Source organism: Lampris incognitus, chromosome 4 (assembly GCF_029633865.1).
Source record: "Lampris incognitus isolate fLamInc1 chromosome 4, fLamInc1.hap2, whole genome shotgun sequence".
Classification (NCBI taxonomy): domain Eukaryota; kingdom Metazoa; phylum Chordata; class Actinopteri; order Lampriformes; family Lampridae; genus Lampris; species Lampris incognitus.
The window spans coordinates 71,493,619-71,513,431 of record NC_079214.1 but is presented as its reverse complement, the minus strand read 5'-3'; the positions used below and the strand labels follow the sequence as shown (position 1 = coordinate 71,513,431).

The following is a 19,813-nucleotide window of genomic DNA, read 5'->3' as shown; positions in this document are numbered from 1 at the left end:
TCTCTGTGCAAAGGTTCTAAAAATAGTATTTCATCTCCAGCTTTGGAATCAATTTTGTGTATCACTAACCCGTCCCTACAAAAATTCACATCAGGACCTCATTTATCTGAATAAACAACACAAGACCGTTACATTTGCTGTCCAACTAGCACATACCAGTGCCACCGCGGGCGATTAGCAAGGTATGCAGCTGGACTTTCAAGACAATTCCAGTATTCCCCAGAGGCAAGGCAGAAGAGATGAACATGAACATGGATGAATATGTAGAATGCTCATCGCCAGGGATACAGTCCTTAGTAGAGTGATGCAACTGTAGGGTATGTATATACAAATGTTCAACATATATGTCAGGGTTACATGAATTTACTGCCATTACACACATATTTGTAAGCAAATTAGAGCCAATTTTTAGCTTGTAAAACTGGGCAACCAATCCAGGGTAGCAACACAAGAAGTCTTAAATAGCTGTTGGTGTCCCTCATACTTCAGGTCATTTCAGCAGCATTTACTGATTTCCTTTATCATTTTTATCACTGTCATTTTATTCAGTTTTGTTTTGGCCAGCGCCTCAAGATGACTGATCACACAAGTTTTCACTTAAAGACATTAACAACTGCTAAGCTCTTTCAAAGAAGGAACTTCCTTTCAAATGTTGCCACATTACAAGTTCACTAGGGCTGTCCAGAATGCCATTTTTGTGATCCAGCGCTTCGGTTGTAATCAACAGTGAATACTCGGAGCTTTTTTTGGGGGGGGGGGGGGGGTCATGACTCCAGAGGGAGTCAGCCAGACATTCCTCCATGCTCGGCTGAGATGGATAGCACAGCGGTGCAACATGTGTCTTTCGATTGAATTAAAGGCATTAATTGTTAAGGATTGTGTTGTTCTACAGTATTGCTGCTTGTGTTATCTGTTAACAAAAATCACTTTACAAAACGTTCGATGTGCATGTTTGTAATCTCAAGGGATTTGGTTGAACGAGGTCCTATCTATGTACTTCTTGTGACATTTATTTTGTTACCGTGGATAAAGCATAGACCTAAATAAATGCTCATTATAATAGGCTCCAAATCCGAGACAACACCCAACAAAGTGCTGTGAAACAGAAGCACAGAAACACATGCTAGCTCCGTACATTTAAGATCTGTTGTTGTCCATGGTATAGGTGAACTGAATAGTTTACCACATTTAAGATCTGTTGTTGTCCACGGCCTAGGTGAACTGAATAGCTTAGCACATTTAAGATCTGTTGTTGTCCACGGCCTAGGTGAACTGAATAGCTTACCACATTTAAGATCTGTTGTTGTCCACGGCCAATGTGAACTGAAGCACAGAAACACACACTAGCGCCAACACATTTAAGATCTGTTGTTGTCCACGGCCTAGGTGAACTGAAGCACAGAAATACACACTAGCTCCGACACATTTCAGATCTGTTGTTGTCCACGGCCTAGGTGAACCGAAGCACAGAAACATACAGTAGCTCCGACACATTTCAGATCTGTTGTTGTCCACGACCTAGGTGAACTGAAGTGCAGAAACACACACTAGCTCCACATATTTAAGATCTATTGTTGTCCACGGCCTAGGTGAACTGAAGCACAGAAACACACACTAGCTCCGACACATTTCAGATCTGTTGTTGTCCAAGGCCTAGGTGAACTGAAGCACAGAAACACACACTAGCTCCGACACATTTCAGATCTGTTGTTGTCCAAGGCCTAGGTGAACTGAAGCACAGAAACACATACTAGCTCTACACATTTAAGATCTGTTGTCGTCCACGGCCTAGGTGAACTAAAGCACAGAAACACACACTAGCTCCACACATTTAAGATCTGTTGTTGTCCACGGCCTAGGTGAACTAAAGCACAGAAATACACACTAGCTCCACACATTTAAGATCTGTTGTTGTCCACGGCCTAGGTGAACTGAAGCACAGAAACACACACTAGCTCCAACAAATTTAAGATCTGTTGTTGTCCACGGCCTAGGTGAACTGAAGCACAGAAACATACACTATCTCCGACACATTTCAGATCCGTTGTTGTCCACGGCCTAGGTGAACTGAAGCACAAAAACACACACTAGCGCCACACATTTAAGATCTGTTGTTGTCCACGGCCTAGGTGAACTGAAGCACAGAAACATACACTAGCTCCGCACATTTAAGATCTGTTGTTGTCCATGGCCTAGGTGAACTGAACTGATACTGGCCCTGACAGTATCCCTGCAGAGATTTTTAAACAGGGAGGCTACCTCTGCACCCGTGCACTTCTCATGTTCATCTCACACGTATGGAAGAATGAAACTGTCCCTCAGCAGTGGAGGGATGCTAACATCATCTCCATATATAAAGGCAAAGGAGACACGTCCATCTGTGGCAACAGCTGTGGCATTTCACTACTGGCTGTTGCTGGAAAAGTCCTGGCCAGAGTCATGCTACACAGGCTGGTAAATAACATCTCAGAGGGGCTGTTGCCTGAGTCACAGTGTGGGTTAAGGAGGAATAGGAGTACTGTAGACATGGTGTTCACAGCACGGCAACTCCAAGAGAAGTGTAGGGAGCAACATCAGAACCTCTTCATAGCCTTCATCGACCTGTCAAAGGCTTTCGACACAGTCAACAGGGACATCCTATGGAACATCCTTCTGAAGTTTGGCTGTCCACGAAAGTTTGTCAACATCCTTCAAAGATTTCATGTGGGGATGATGGCACGTGTGACCATTTGAGGCCAGGAATCCGAGCCCTTCAGGGTATGCACCGGGGTACGTCAGGGGTGCATCCATGCTCCAGTTCTCTTTAACATATTCCTCCTGTGTGTGACATTGCTGCTCCACAAGGAAATCAGGAAGGACAGTGGGGTTACTGTGGACTTCAGATTAGATGGAATCCTATTTAACATCCGTAGGCTCCAAGCGGTGACAAAAATGACATCTGAGCACATCATCGAGTTACAGTACGCAGATGATTATGCAGTTGTGGCCCACACATCCGAGGCACTACAAGCTACCCTTGCAGCTGCTACAAGGGCGTATGGTAGGGTGGGGCTCTCTATAAATGTGGCAAAGACTGAAGTAGTATGCCAGTGGGCATCTACTCCCCCACCTCATTCACCAACCTTCACCATCTCCGACAAACCACTTGCAACAGTGGAATCCTTCAAATACCTGGGCAGCTTCCTTTCTGACGACTGCAGCATTGACAGGGAGATACAAAACCGGATTAAACAAGCGTCATCCTCTTTTGGCATCTTAGGAGAAGGGTCTTTCAAAACAAAGACCTCAACCTCCACACCAAAATATCTGTCTACTTGGCAGTTGTCATCACGACTCTCCTCTACAGCTGTGAAGCATGGACCCTGCACAGCCACCACCACAGGATGCTTGAGGCCTTCCACATCAGATGCCGACAATGCATCCTGAGGATGACCTGGTGTGACCGAGTGCCCCATACTGAAATACTCCGCAAGACCAACTGCATCAGCATGGAGGCTACCGTCACCCAGCACCAACTTCGATGGCTTGGCCACATCATCAGGATGCCAAAGGAGCGCTTACCACGTAAAGTGCTGCATGGCCAGCTACATCTTGGCCGCCGCTTGGCAGGGGACTAGAAAAAACGGTACAAAGACCAACTGAAGACCATCATAAAAAAAGTGCGGCCTGAACCCGAGCCAGCTGGAAGACACTGCCGCCCAACGCTCCATCTGGCGGCAGCTCTGTCAACAAGGGGTGCAAAACCTCGAGAAGGACGGCGGTGATCGACGGACCAGGAGATGTCTGAGGAGACATGAAGCCAGTACCACACCTACACCCCCAGTCACTGATTTCACCTGTTCTGTCTGTGGCAGACATTGTGGATCACGGATTGGGCTTTACAGCCATAAGAAGACTCACAAGTGACAGAGGCAGGATTGTCATCATCGGACACGACAGACGACCTAAAGCAAAGCAAAGCAAAGAACTGAAGCACAGAAACATACACAAGCTCCAACACTTAAGTTCTGTTGTTGTCCACGGCCTAGGTGAACTGAAGCACAGAAACATACACTAGATCCAACACATTTAAGATCTGTTGTTGTCCACGGCATAGGTGAACTGAAGCACAGAAACACACACTAGCTCCGACACATTTCAGATCAGTTGTTGTCCACGGCCTAGCTGAACTGAAGCACAGAAACATACACTAGCTCCGCACATTTCAGATCAGTTGTTGTCCACGGCCTAGCTGAACTGAAGCACAGAAACATACACTAGCTCCGCACATTTCAGATCTGTTGTTGTCCATGGCCTAGGTGAACTGAAGCACAGAAACATACACTAGCTCCAACACATTTAAGTTCCGTTGTTGTCCATTGCCTAGGTGAGCTCTTATTTGCCACATAAGCAAAATTTTACTTTACATCATATTAAACAGACTGAAGAGCAAAATAGAGACTGAAATAGCAGAAGAATAAGCTGGTTTCAGAGCCGGAAGAGGAACAGCTGATATGCTATGCGTATTACAATTCCTCATTGAGAAGATTAACGAATACAATGAAAAAGAGGGGTACATAGTTTTCATAGACTACAGTAAGGCTTTTGATAATGTAAGTCATGCAAAACTCTTTGACACAATGGAGAATATGGGCTTTCCACCTCACCTCATATCACTCATAGCATCTCTATTCAAAGACCAAGAAGCTGTTATCCGTTGGAACAGCAACCACACAAGCCCCTTCAAAATTCAAAAAGGCGTTCATCAAGGATGCATCCTCTCTCCTCATCTCTTCAGTATCTACACTGAACAGATCATGAGAGAAGCAGAAGTCAAGAACTCAGGAATCACAGTCGGGGGCAGGAAAATATCAAACCTGAGATACGCCGACGACACGGCTCTCTGTGGAAACAACCATCAAGAAATAACAAACCTCCTCAACAACGTAAACAACAAAGGCAAGCTAAAGAATATGAAATTAAATGCAAAAAAGACCCAAGTAAAGCACATTGGGAAAGGCACATACCAACCCATCAAAATAGAAGGCGAAGAACTTGAAAGAGTTGAACACTTCAAATACCTGGGCTCCTTAAAATCTCATGATGGCTACTGTTCCAAAAATATCCAAACACGTATGCCATTACAAAAAAAAAAAAGATCGAACTGAAAAATATCTGGAAAGAAAAATACCTATCCAACAAAATAAAAATAAAAATTCTAAAGGCAATAATATGGCCTACTGTGACATATGGGGCAGAAGGCTGGACATTGATACAAAAAGATAAAGACAAGAATACAATCTGCTGAAACGTGGTTCTACCGAAGACTCTTAAACATCAACTGGCGAGAGAAAAGAACCAATCAAATAATCCTACAACAACTTGGTGTTAAACGAGAACTACATGGCGCCATTGTTAAAAGAAAGATGAGCTTCTTTGGGCATTCTAGCCCTAACAAAAAATGCTCTGTCACAAGAGACATCATACAAGGGAAGATGGAGGGTAAACGAGATCGTGACCGCCCTAGGATGAAGTATATGGACAATCTAAAGGAATGGACAGGACACTATGGCTGAAACTTTCAGCACCATAACAGACAGGGACAGATGGGTCAACATCATCAGGCAGGCAGCGCAAGCAGCTAACGCCCACAAGGATGACACTGGATGAGTAGTGAGTGGGTAGTGTTGTCCATGGCCAAGGTGAACTGAAGCACAGAAACACACACTAGCTCTGCACATTTAAGATCTGTTGTTGCCCACGGCCTAGGTGAACTGAAGCACAGAAACACACACTAGCTCCACACATCTAAGATCTGTTGTTGTCCACGGCCTAGGTGAACTGAAGCACAGAAACACATACTAGCTCCGCACATTTAAGATCTGTTGTTGTCCATAGCCTACGTGAACTGAAGCACAGAAACACAGAAACACACACTAGCTCCACACATCCAAGATCTGTTGTTGTCCACGGCCTAGGTGAACTGAAGCTCAGAAACAAATATTAGCTCCACATATTTAAGATCTGTTGTTGTCCACAGCCTAGGTGAACTGATGCGTGATGTCACTGATGTGCGTGACAAGGATGCCAGGCGCACAAGCTGAGAGGCTATATATTTCCACATTTTAACAGTGCAATGGGAGTGCGGGTAGCGTGGCAGTCTACTCTGTTGCCTACCAACACGGGGATCCCGGTTCGAATCCCCGTGTCACCTCCGTCTTGGTCGGCGTCACTACAGACACCACTGGCCGTGTCTGTGGGTGGGAAGCCAGATGTGGGTATGTATCCTGGTTGCTGCACTAGCGCCTCCTCCGGTCGGTTGGGGCACCTGTTTGAGGGGGAGGGGGAACTGGGGGGAAACTGCGTGATTCCCCCACGCGCTACATCTGCCTGGTGAAACGCCTCACTGTCAGGTGAAAAGAAGTGGCTGGTGATTCCACATGTATTGGAGGCGGCATGTGGTAGTCTACAGCCCTCCCCGGATCAACAGAGGGCATGGAGCAGCGACCGGGACGGCTCGGAAAATTGGGTAATTGGCCAAGTACAATTGAAACTTTCGCAAAGTCCCGCCCCCCTTAGTTACTGTTGATATGCCCGTCAAGCATTTCAGAACTATCCAGGAAGTAGACAGAAAACACCAAAACATGAAGGAAGAAATCAGCGCATTGTGTCGGTAAAAGTAACAGTAATAATACGTTAGCTGTATTAGCTATCAATTATAGCTAGTAGCAAGCTTAGCTTGGAGCAGACAGGTATTTTTGTTGATTTTGGATGGATCAAGCTGGCCATGAGGTTTGCTATACTGCCAAATCTATTGCTGACATTGCGCGTCTCGCCTTCTGGGTTTCGGGAAGGGAAAGAAAATTACACCCCCTCCAAAGTTTTCAGATATCTAGTATCCGATTTGCAGATCCCATAGGGACACCATTTCAGCATTTTGTTGTGTGTTTGAAAGCTTGATGGACTGTTGCTAAGGTAGGATTGGACAAGCACCGTTCTGGGGCGGTACTTCGCGAAAGGTCAATTGGGGAGAAAAAGGGGGGAAAATCCCCCCCCCAAAAAACTGCAATTAGAAAGTATAAATAAAGTACAAGAATGTGCTGACAAAATGTATTTTTGCAGTTCACCTTTATTGTTAGCCTACGTTTAGCAAAATAAATAAATAAATCCAAATCCCAAAAGTGAAAACCGAATACCTACCCAACAAACGAATATCCAGATAGCAGGATATTTGGATCAAGCCTTAGATACTTCTTGGTATAGGTATATTCAGGATGCAATTAATTAAAATCACTGCGATAATTCTAAATTTATTGAACAAATTACGATGCTAAAAATTAGTCATTGTGTTTGCTTACACTATTTCAGCCATAATGACCTGTAAACTAGCGTGGCTTTCAGTTGTCTTGCGGAGTGGAAAATGGATTTTCAGTCATGCAGGAAGACAAAGCAGCGTAATGCCACGACTCACCTGGAGGGCACAGTTCATCATGCGAACAATGTAGTCAAACTGCTGGTGATCCAGAATGGCCCGGTTCTGCTGGACATGTAGACTCAGCTCCTCAGTCAGACACTGGCGAGCCGTTTTGCCTTTCAGTGCCCGCAGTGCTGCCGGAAGGGTCTATTAGTTGAGGGAGAGAAAGAGAAATAACTTCCCACTAACATGATAAACCCTTCATGTAATGAAAACTTATAGTGGAATCCTTCTGATAATATCACAAATCTGTTATGCACACATTACCTAAAATTAAACAGTTCCTTTTCCTGTCATTTTGGAACTGTAATTATTCAAACTATATTTTACGTTCCACTTCTGACATTTCATACAGAACTTCTCTGCAGGCACCAGAACTATGCTTGAGTCAACACATGGCATCTTCAGTCATCTGCAAGCCTAAGACCCGACTTACAGACAGTGTCAGTTGTCAGCCAAGCCAGCAAAAATGTCACAATAATAAGTCTGACCATATGACAATGTAGACCTTTCACTTGCATGTGGGTTTCGAGGATTTATGCTCTGGCGTCTTGCAGTGGCTTGGAGATGTATTCCTGCATTATATAACTGCCACATTAAGACAGTGGGTGAATACAAGATCTGCCTAACAACTCATCTCAAACACAGAAGATGCATTGTATGCATCTTCTGTGTTTGGGGGGGGGGGGGGCTTCAATGTGAGCGAGACATGACATTAACCCTGATGTCCAAACAAAACTAAGAGGGGATCAGATAAGATGGTAAGAGTACAACATGGCATTCATAGTGACTGACATCCTACAGGCTCTTCCTTATTGTCTCTGAGTCAGTATGCCACCTGGGGCACATTATAAAGATGGAGGTACAGGGCGTCTGGGTAGCGTAGCAGTCTATTCCGTTGCCTACCAACACGGGGATTGCCAGTTCGAATCCCCATGTTACCTCCAGCTTGGTCGGGTGTCCCTAAAGACATAATTGGCCGTGTCTGTGGGTGGGAAGCAGGATGTGGGTGTGTCTTGGTTGCTGCACTAGCGCCTCCTCTGGTCAGTCGGGGCGCCTGTTCGGGGGGAGGGGGAACTGGGGGAAAACTGCTTGATCCCCCCATGCGCTACATCTGCCTGGTGAAACTGCTCACTGTCAGGCGAAAAGAAGCAGCTGGTGACTCCACATGTATCGGAGCAGACATGTGGTAGTCTACAGCCCTCCCCCGAATCAGCAGAGGGGGTGGAGCAGCGACCGGGACGGCTCGGAAGAGTGGGGTAATTGGCCGGATACAATTGGGGAGAAAAGGGGGGGGGGAATTCCAAAAAGGGGGAGGGGGGAGATGGAGGTACAGCTACTGCAGCAGGATGTCCTTCTGTAGGAATGTGAATGGTGGAGGTCTTTGACCAATCAGCCTAAGCAAATGGCCCTTGCTGAAAGATGGTTAAGCATTACCTTCTCCGTCTCCATGGTCTTGTTGTCAAAGATGAAGGAGATGCAGCTCCTCACCACCTCCAGTCTGCGAGCACTGTTGAACACTGAGCCACTCTTACTCACAATAGACACTGGACAATACAGAGGGATGAGATCTGATTTAGAGTTCAGAAAAAGGATTTTATCTCCAGACTGGATTACAGCTGAGGAACAGTTCAAACTAGTTCTCACTACTAGAACTAGTTTAGCAGCTACCTAAAACACCGGGGCCATTTTTAAAAGCTTCAAACACAAATTCTACAGATGCCCAAGATGTCAACTACTTCAGAATCTAAAAAACACTTTATCCGAACTGGCAAATAATGGTTCAACCGGCAATTCTTTTTCTTACAGTTATGAAGTCCTTACAGTATCTAATATTGCAGAGTAGATTCTAATGTACCATAGTATAAAGTATATAATATTGCAGAGTAGATTCTAATGTACCATAGTATATAGTATATATTATTGCAGAGTAGATTCTAATGTACCATAGTGTAAAGTATATAATATTGTAGAGTCGATTCTAATGTACCATAGTATAAAGTATATAATATTGCAGAGTAGATTCTAATGTACCATAGTATATAGTATATATTATTGCAGAGTAGATTCTAATGTACCATAGTGTAAAGTATATAATATTGTAGAGTCGATTCTAATGTACCATAGTATAAAGTATATAATATTGCAGAGTAGATTCTAATGTACCATAGTATATAGTATATATTATTGCAGAGTAGATTCTAATGTACCATAGTATAAAGTATATAATATTGTAGAGTCGATTCTAAAGTATATAATATTGCAGAGGAGATTCTAATGTACCACAGTATAGTGTATATAATATTGTAGAGTAGATTCTAATGTACCATAGCATAAAGTATATAATATTGTAGAGTAGATTCTAATGTAATCCAGCCACGGAGGATGCACAAGCCAGTGCATTCTTCGTGCCGGTCCCAAGCCTGGACAAATGGGGAGGGTTGCGTCAGGAAGGGCATCCGGCGTAAAATCTTTGCCAAATCATATATGCGGATCATAAATAAGATTTTCATACTGGATCGGTCGAGGCCTGGGGTTACCAACGACCGCCACCGGTACTGTTAACCAGCAGGTTGCCGGTGGAAACTATGCTACTGTTGGGCGAAGGAGAAGAAGAGGGGGAAGGCATGTCCAGAGGCAGCTAGAGAGGAGGAAGGGTAGGCATGTGGAGGTGGGAGTTGCAACTTTGAATGTTGGCACTATGACTGGTAAAGGGAGAGAGCTGGCTGATATGATGGAAAGAAGAAAGGTAGGCATACTGTGTGCAAGAGACCAGGTGGAAGGGGAGTGCTGGGCGCGGTGGCACGCGCCTGTAATCCAAGTCACTGGGAGGCTGAGGCTGGCGGATCGATTGAGCTCAGGGGCTCTGAGCTGCAGCGGACTATGCCGATCGGGTGTCCGCACTAAGTTCGGTATCGATATGGTGGTCCGGGGGGAGCTTAGGAGCACCAGGTCGTCTAGTGTGTGTGTGTGTACATACACACAGAGTGTTGTGATGCGTCTAGTGCAGCAGTGTGTAGTTGGAGGGAAGGTGCACGTGTTCTTCCAACCCGCTTGTGTCCTTCCTGCCCTTAGCTTGCTGCCGCTGGCTAGCCTTTGTGGCGAATAGGGAAGCATCCTAGCGTGTAACCCTTCCCTTGCCAGTACATAGCCTCTCCTTCACCAAGACTCCTGCCAGGCCTCCCCGTGGCCACACGTGGTAACTGGGGTCTTGCGGCCCCAGGCTAACTTGGCAGGGGATCTCGGAGCAGCAGTGGGCCCCAGAGATATGGTGTGCAGGGCCACCCTGGTGGACACACCCTGGCACCTATCAACCACTGCCCCGCTGCCTTGTGGGTGAGTCTGGAAGACATAAGGCTAAGGGAGCTTACCCCAACAGAAAAGCAAGCTGTGGCGGCATGCTTTGAGGCGGTTTCCAAAAAACTGGATTTCCGGCAGCCCCCTGCAGTTGTGTGGAGGTGCCGGTCGTCTAGGGATCCCCCTTGCCATCGGAACCATCTCCTCTACAATCAAGTCATGTGGCGTTGGGAGAAGCGCACCCCCCATGCCACTTTAAAAACCATCTCTGCGCAGGTATCTTCTGCTATCTGAGTCCTCAAAGGACCCACAAATAGAAGAAGATGGTCATCATCGGGCACGATGGACAACCAGCAAGCAAGCAAGGAAGGGGAGTAAGGCCAGGAGTATTGGAGGTGAGTTCAAACTCTTCTACCATGGCGCGAATGGGAGGAGAAATGGGGAAGGGGTAATTCTGAAGGAAGAGTATGTCAAGAGTGTGCTGGAGGTGAAGAGAGTGTCAGACAGAGTGATGAGCATGAAGCTGGAAATCGAAGGTGTATTGCTGAATGTTATCAGTGCATATGCCCCGCAAGTTGGGTGTGAGATGGACAAGAAAGAAGAATTCTGGAGTGAGTTGGATGATGTACCCAAGGAAGAGAGAGTGGTGATTGGAGTGGACTTCAATGGACATGTTGGTGAAGGGAACAGAGGTGATGAGGAGGTGATGGGAAGGTATGGTGTCAAGGAGAGAAATGTAGAAGGACAGATGGTGGTGGATTTTGCGAAAAGGATGGAAATGGCTGTGGTGAATACATATTTCAAGAAGAGGGAGGAACACAGGGTGACGTACAAGAGTGGCGGAAAGTGCACACAGGTGGGTTATATCTTATGCAGAAGGAACGATCTAAAAGGGATTGGTGACTGCAAGGTGATGACAGGGGAGAACGTAGCATGGCAGCATCGGATGGTGGTCTGTAGGATGACTTTGGAGACCAAGAAGAGGAAGAGAGTGAAGGCAGAGCCGAAGATCAAATAGTGGAAGTTGAAGAAGACTGTTGTGTGGAGTTCAGGCAGGAGTTAAGACAGGCACTGGGTGGTAGTGAAGAGTTGCTGAATGGCTGGGCAACCACTGCAGAAATAGTGAGGGAGACCGCTAGGAAGGTACTTGGTGTGTCATCGGGAGAGAGGAAGGAAAACAAGGAGACTTGGTGGTGGAATGAGGAAGTACAGCAAAGTATACAGAGGAAGAGGTTGGCAAAGAAGAAGCGGGATAATCAGAGAGATGAAAAAAGTAGACAGTAGTACAAGGAGATGCAGCGTAAAGCGAAGAGAGAGGTGGCAAAGGCAAAGGAAAAGGCGTATGGTGAGTTATATGACAGGTTAGACACTACGGAAGGAGAAACGGACTTGTACCGATTGGCTAGACAGAGGGACCAAGCTGCGAAGGATGTGCAGCAGGTTAGCGTGATCAAGGATAGAGATGGAAATCTACTGACAAGCGAGGAGAGTGTGCTGAGAAGGTGGAAGGAGTACTTTGAGGGGCTGATGAATGAAGAAAATGAGAGAGAGAGATGGTTGGATGATGTGGGGATAGTGAATCAGGAAATTCAGTTGATCAGCAAGGAGGAAGTGAGGGCAGCTATGAAGAGGATGAAGAGTGGAAAGGCAGTTGGTCCTGATGACATACCTGTGGAGGCATGGAGATGTTTAGGAGAGATGGCAGTGGGGTTTTTAACTAGATTGTTTAACACAATATTGGAAAGTGAGAGGATGCCTGAGGAGTGGAGAAGAAGCATACTGGTACCGATTTTCAAGAACAAGGGCGATGTGCAGAACTGTAGCAACTACAGAGGTATAAAGTTGATCAGCCACAGCATGAAGATTCGGGAAAGAGTAATAGAAGCTAGGTTAAGAGGAGAGGTGACGATCAGCAAGCAGCAGTATGGTTTCATGCCACGAAAGAGCACCACAGATGCAATGTTTGCTTTGAGAATGTTGATGGAGAAGTATAGAGAAGGCCAAAAAGAGTTGTATTGTGTCTTTGTAGATTTAGAGAAAGCATACGACAGGGTGCAGAGAGGAGGTGTGGTATTGTATGAGGAAGTCAGGAGTTGCAGAGAAGTATGTAGGAGTGGTGCAGGATATGTATGAGGGAAGTGTGATGATGGTGAGGTGTGTGTGGTTGGAATGACAGATGGGTTCAAGGTGGAGGTGGGATTACATCAAGAATCGGCTCTGAGCCCTTTCTTGTTTGCAATGGTGATGGACAGGTTGACGGACGAGATCAGGCAGTAGTCTCCATGGACGATGATGTTCGCGGATGACATTGTAATCTGTAGCAAGAGTAGGATGCAGGTTGAGGAGAGCCTGGAGAGGTGGAGGTATGCACTGGAGAGAAGGGGAATGAAAGTCAGTAGGAGCAAGATGGAATACCTATGCGTGAATGAGAGGGAGGACAGTGGAATGGTCAGGATCCAAGGAGTGGAGGTGATGAAGGCATATGAGTTTAAGTACTTGGGGTCAACTGTCCAAAGTAACGGGGACTGCAGTAGAGAGGTGAAGAAGAGAGTACAGAGAGGGTGCAGTGGGTGGAGAAGAGTGTCAGGAGTGATTTGCGACAGAAGGGTACCAGCAAGAGTTAAAGGGAAGGTTTACAGGATGGTTGTGAAACCAGCTATGTTATATGGTTTGGAGACAGTGGCACTGACAAAAAGACAGGAGACGGAGCTGGAGGTAGCAGAGTTGAAGATGCTAAGATTTTCACTGGGAGTGACGAAGAAGAACAGGATTAGGAATGATTATATTAGAGGGGATGCTCAAGTTGGACAGTTTAGAGACAAAGCAAGAGAGGAAAGATTGAGATGGCTTGTGAGGGGTAATGATGAGATACAGTAGGCTCACCTCAATGAACTGCTGGCTGGCGCGTTACTGTAATGAGCAGAGATTCGGCTTCATTGATAACTGCCCTTCTTTCTGGGGCCGCCCTTACCTGCTGAAAGCGGACGGCATTCACCCTACTGGGGACAGTGCCGCTCTTTTGTCTAGCAAAACAGATAGCTGTTTATGTTTAGTTTGACACTAGGTACTTATAATGCAGCAGGTTGTAGGTGATTAGAGAGCCTGCTAGGTTTAAATCTAGTGCGGATGTGGAGTCAAGTAGTTTAATTAATGTTAGTCAGGGAATTTCTCATAGTGTAGATTATCAGCCTGATAGCTTGGTCTATAACATTGAGACTGTCTCCCTACCCTGCTGTATTATTCCCAAGCTCTCCTCTCCTAAATGTGTGAATCACAATAATCTAGTAATTATTCCTACCACTGGTAGTGGTGAGATGTGCGACAAAGTACCTAATCTACAAAACAAAACAGCTAATGTTATCAAGAATGTGACCACATATCGTCCAAAGCGTTGGTGGCCAAAACTCTCACCAAGGTGTCTAATTCCAATTAATCTTTCACCTATTACTGGCTCTAAAGCTCTGCCTACTACTGATCACTTCCAAAAGATGCTTAAATTTTGTTTCATAAATATCAGATCACTGTCTACCAAAGCCTTACTAATAAATGATCTGATTCTTGAACATAGTTTTGATATGATTGGATTATGTGAAACATGGCTGAAACCAAATCTTTTCCTTCCCTTAAATGAAGCTTCCCCACCTGACTATATTTATGCCCATGTAGCACGGGCAAATAAACAAGACAGGGGTGTTGCCTTAATATATAAATCTATTTTCAATCTGACTTCTAGACTTGAATCTAAATTCCAGTCTTTTGAGTCTCTTATTCTTGGTCCATCTCCCTCAGCCATGAATAGACTCAGCTCAGTCCAAATTGTGATTATCGAACTCCTGGCTCTTAGTATTTCTTGAAGAATTTGTCTCAGGCCTTGTTACTCACTCTGATGAGATTCTAATTCTAGGTGATTTCAATATTCATCTGAATAAGGCTGCTGATCCTCTAAGTAAAGCCTTTCTGGCACTAGTTGATACTTTTGGGTTCACTCAGTTTGTTCAAGAGTCGACTCATTGCAGTGGTAACACCCTTGATTTGGTTTTATCTAAAGGAATAGCTGTTTCTGATCTGACTGTCTTACCAACCACATCTGCTGTGTCTGATCATTTTCTCATCAAATTTGAAGCATTATTGGCCTGTCCAGTTAATGTCAGCACAGATGTAATTGCCACTCGCCATATCGGTCCCTCCACTGTAGCTGCATTTGGCCAGCAGCTGCCTGAAGTCTTGGCTCCTTTCACTGTGGTAAATGACTCTGTTGAAAATTTCACTAGTGACTTAAATGTGGCCTTCTCTAGTCTCCTCGATTCAGTTGCACCTCTCACTACCAGAGCTAGGCGACTAAAGAGGCCTACACCCTGGTTTATGAGACACATGCTCTTAAGCGGACCTGCAGGAGACTGGAATGTAAATGGCGAAAATCGAAATTGTAAGCTTTTTACCTATCGTGGCACGAGTGTTTATTGAAATACAAGCGTGCTTTATCTACTGCAAAAACATCGTATCTCTCTCACTTAATAAATATTAATAAACATAACCCCCGATTTCTCTTTGACACTGTATCTAAACTTACTAAAAAGCAGTCGTCTATTAGCTGCTCACCATTCACAGCCAAAGAATTTCTAGATTTTTTCTGCAATAAGGTTGATGAGATCTTAAACAAAATTAGTTCTTCAACTCCATCTACTCCTGCAGATCCTGTCGTACTAAATTCATATCTACACAATGAGTCACTGTCAGTTCCAGTTATTACAGCTTTTGAGACTATCTCTCTTGATACTTTGACTAAGTTCGTGTCAGCTTCTAAACCAACTGCTTGCCTACTTGATCCCTTACCAGCAAAACTTTTTAAAGACCTCTGGCCTTTTCTTGGACCTACAATGCTAGACATCATTCATTTATCTATTACTACTAGCACTGTTCCCAGCAGTTTTGAGATAGCTGTGGTTAAACCTCTACTTAAAAAACTGCACCTTGATCCAGGGTCTCTTATTAACTATCGGCCAGTCTCTAATCTTCCATTCTTCTCTAAAGTACTAGAGAGAGTTGTGTATCAACAACTTTCGACCCATATAAAAGAAAACCATCTATATGAACCTTTTCAGTCAGCTTTCAGGCCCTGTCACTCCACTGAAACTGCTCTGACCAGAGTGGTAAATGATCTTTTACTGGCTATTGACTCTGATTCCACTTCTGTGCTTCTACTACTGGACCTCAGTGCAGCCTTTGACACCATTGATCACTGTATACTTTTAGATAGATTAAATTGTATTAGCGCCCTCTTGGCTTAAGTCCTACTTATCTGGAAGAACACATTGTGTCTCCTATAATAATATTATATCAAAATTTTCTGAAGTTAAATATGGTGTGCCTCAGGGCTCAGTTCTTGGACCTCTACTTTTCTCTCTTTACATTACACCTCTTGGACAAATTATATGCAGTTATGGAATAAATTTCCATTGCTATGCTGATGATACTCAGTTGTATGTGCCTATAAGGGCTGATGATCATACTCAAATCACTAACTTAGAGGCCTGCTTGGCTACTGTGAAAAACTGTATGTCACTTAACTTTCTGCTTTTAAATTCAGATAAAACCGAGATGCTAGTCATTGGCCCTGCTAGACACAGACACCAATTTGATCAAGTAACGATAACAATCGACAACTCTGTGGTTTCACAAAGTGTGGCAGCCAAAAATCTTGGTCTCACGTTTGATCCCAGCCTTTCCTTTGATAAGCACATTAAAGAAATCACCAAGACTGCCTTTTTTCACTTATGTAACATAGCTAAAATTCGGTCTTTTCTCTCCATGGCTGACGCAGAGATTCTAATACATGCATTTGTTTCATCCAGACTTGATTACTGTAATGTTCTGTTCCCAGGTCTGCCACATTCTAGTACTAAAAGTCTTCAGATGGTTCAGAATGCTGCACATAGAATCCTAACTAAAACTATGAAATTTGACCATATTACACCAATTCTTGCCTCCCTTCATTGGCTTCCTATCCATGCTAGATCAGAACACAAGGTGCTTCTGCTGACTTATAAAATCCTAAATGGGCTGGCCCCATCATACCTGTCTGATCTCCTTAAACCTTACATGGCATCTCGAGCTCTTCGTTCTCAAAATACAGGGCTCCTGTGTGTACCCAAAGCTAAAAAGAAGTCAGCTGGTGGCAGGGCCTTTTTCTATCGGGCTCCATTGTTGTGGAATAAACTGCCTGCTGCCATCAGACAATCGGAGTCTGTTGAGTCCTTTAAATCCAAACTTAAAACTTATCTTTTTGCCTTAGCTTACAATTAGTTGCCTTTAAGTTGAGTGCTTCACAACCTGTACTGGATGGCGGGTTGATTTTCTGTCTCAATGAATTTACCAACCACTGTTCTGCCGATGAGATTATCGTGTATAGATTACAGAGTATAGATTATGACTAATTGATGACTTAATTGATTATGGCTAATGACTATTGCAAACTGTTCTCTTCTCTAACATGTCTTTTCTCTCTCTCTGAATGATGTTTTCTCCTTTCTCTTTCTCTGTGTTTGAACGGTGTCATGTCAGTCTCTCTTGCGTGCATGTGCAGTCGGTTCTCCTCCCAGGTCTCCATGGTGATGGTGGTCGCCATTTGGATGCTGCCTGCCCTTCCACTCCTCACATAAGTTTTTCTTTTTTTACATGATGATGCTGGTTGCGTGGCTTGGGTCCTGGACTGCTCCGTTGGCATGTGGACACTGCTTGGCATCCTGTGCATCATGTTCTTCATAAATTTTATGTCCATTATAATTCTGTTCTCCTCTTTCAATGTTGTATTATGTAAATTGCGTGAACACAACATTCATTGCACGCTGTCCGTCTTGGGAGAGAGATCCTCCTCTGTTGCTCTCTCTGAGGTTTCTTCCTATTTTTTCTCCCTGTTAAAGGGTTTTTTAGGGAGGTGTTCCTTATCCGATGAGAGGGTCTAAGGACAGGATGTTGTGTTGCTGTTAAGCCCACTGAGGCAAAATTGTAATTTGTGATATTGGGTTATACAATAAAATTGATTTGATTTGATTTGGACAAGTGTGGAGGAGAGATGCAGGGTATATTGAGAGAAGGATGCTGAATATGGAGCAGCCAGGGAAGAGGAAAAGAGGAAGGCCAAAGAGGAGGTTTATGGATGTGGTGAGGGAGGACATGCAGGTGGCTGGTGTGACAGAGGAAGACGCAGAGGACAGGAAGAAATGGAAACAGATGATCCGCTGTGGCGACCCTTAACGGGAGCAGCCAAAAGTAGTAGTAGTGGTATATTCTAATGTACCATAGTATAAAGTATCTAATATTGTAGAGTACATGCTAATGTATCATAGTATAAAGTATATAATATTGTAGAGTAGATTCTAATGTACCATAGTATAAAGTATATAATATTGTAGAGTAGATTCTAATGTACCATAGTATAAAGTAATATTGCAAAGTAGATTCTAATGTACCATAGTATAAAGTAAAAATATTGCAAAGTAGATTCTAATGTACCATAGTATAAAGTATATAATTTTTCAGAGAAGATTCACTTGTACCATAGCATATAGTATATAATATTGCAAAGGATTCTATTGTACCAATTGGTGGCCCAGGGGGAACCACGCATTTTCTTTCTGGCCGTGTGCTGGCAGGGGTGGAGATGTGCTTGGCCATGCCCTCTTGTAACAGCCCCTGCACCATGTCCTCATCCAGAGGGGGAAAAGGAACCTGGTGCACCCGCAGGTGGGATCCCTCTGATGGCCGAGGTACTTTCTGGAATGCCATGTGGGGGTTCGGGTTCTCCTAGAGTACATAGCACAAAGAGGGATGAGTCTTGATATCGAGATACATAATGACCCACACACAGAATGATCACCGTGCAGAATTATGGGGCCTGCAGATGATAATCTGCCATCCAGAAGAGCACCCTTACATTTTTGTACAGCTGCTCAGAGAGTTCTCTCATGTGACTCTGATACTTCGTAGGGTTAGCCTCTTCCTCCTTAAAGCGCTCAACGTCAAAGGCCACCAGCTACAAACATGCAAACACATATACACATATGCACACACATTAACACATAAAAGTACAATTATTGGAAAATTAACAACAGGAAAAAGCAAGTTTAGACTGTCAGACACTGGTGATAATCAATGTCATAAACAACAACGTGGTGTAAAAAATGTAAAAGATCTGATATAGTCGCAAAAGAGGGTTGAATAAAAGTCCAAAGAATTTGAGAGATCTTCTTTTGGCTGCTACTGTTAGGGGGCGCCACAGCGGATCATCTGTTTCCATCTCTTCCTGTCCTCTGCATCTTCCTCTGTCACACCAGCCACCTGCATGTGCTCTCGCACCACATCCATAAACCTCCTCTTTGGCCTTCCTCTTCTCCTCTTCCCTGACAGCTCTATATTCAGCATCCTTCTTCCAATACACCCAGCATCTCTCCTCCACACGTCCAAACCATTTCAATCTTGCCTCTCTTGCTTTTTCTCCAAACCGCCCAACCTGAGCTACTCGTTCCCAATCCTGTCCTTCTTCGTCACTCCCAATTAAAATCTTATCATCTTCAGCTCTGCCACCTCCAGCAACACCTCAGTGCCACTGTCTTCAAGCCATATAACATAGTAGCTGGTCTCACTACCATCTTGTAAACCTTCCCTTTAACTCTTGCTGGTACCCTTCTGTCACAAATCACTCCTGACACTCTTCTCCACCCACTCCACCCTGCCTGCACTCTCTTCTTCACCTCCCCGTTACTTTGGACAGCTGACTCCAAGTATTTAAACTCATATGCCTTCGTCACCTCAACTCCTTGCATCCTCATCATTCCACTGTCCTCCCTCTCATTGAAGCATGTTTATTTCGTCTTGCTCCTACTGACTTCCATTCCTTTTCTCTCCAGTGCATACCTCCACCTCTCCTGGCTCTCCTCAACCTGCACCCTACTCTCACTACAGATCACAATGTCATCCACAAATATCGTCCATGGAGACTCCTGCCTGATCTTGTCCGTCAACCTGTCCATCACCATTGCAAACAGAAAAGGGCTCAGAGCCGAT

At 44.6% G+C, this 19,813-nt stretch overlaps 1 protein-coding gene across 3 annotated transcripts in view; it reads right to left on the bottom strand.

Moving 5' to 3' along the window:
• The window catches only part of sbf2 (SET binding factor 2), a 364,253-nt gene that overhangs the window by 149,700 nt on the left and 194,740 nt on the right, over positions 1-19,813 (bottom strand). For all 3 annotated transcript variants that reach the window (XM_056278149.1, XM_056278150.1, XM_056278151.1), the window contains exons 13-16: positions 18,684-18,782; positions 18,349-18,553; positions 8,891-9,000; positions 7,451-7,600 (exon numbers count right to left, since the gene is read on the bottom strand). In XM_056278149.1, the coding sequence (XP_056134124.1) occupies positions 7,451-7,600; positions 8,891-9,000; positions 18,349-18,553; positions 18,684-18,782 (564 nt within the window). The remainder of the gene's footprint in view (positions 1-7,450; positions 7,601-8,890; positions 9,001-18,348; positions 18,554-18,683; positions 18,783-19,813) is intronic.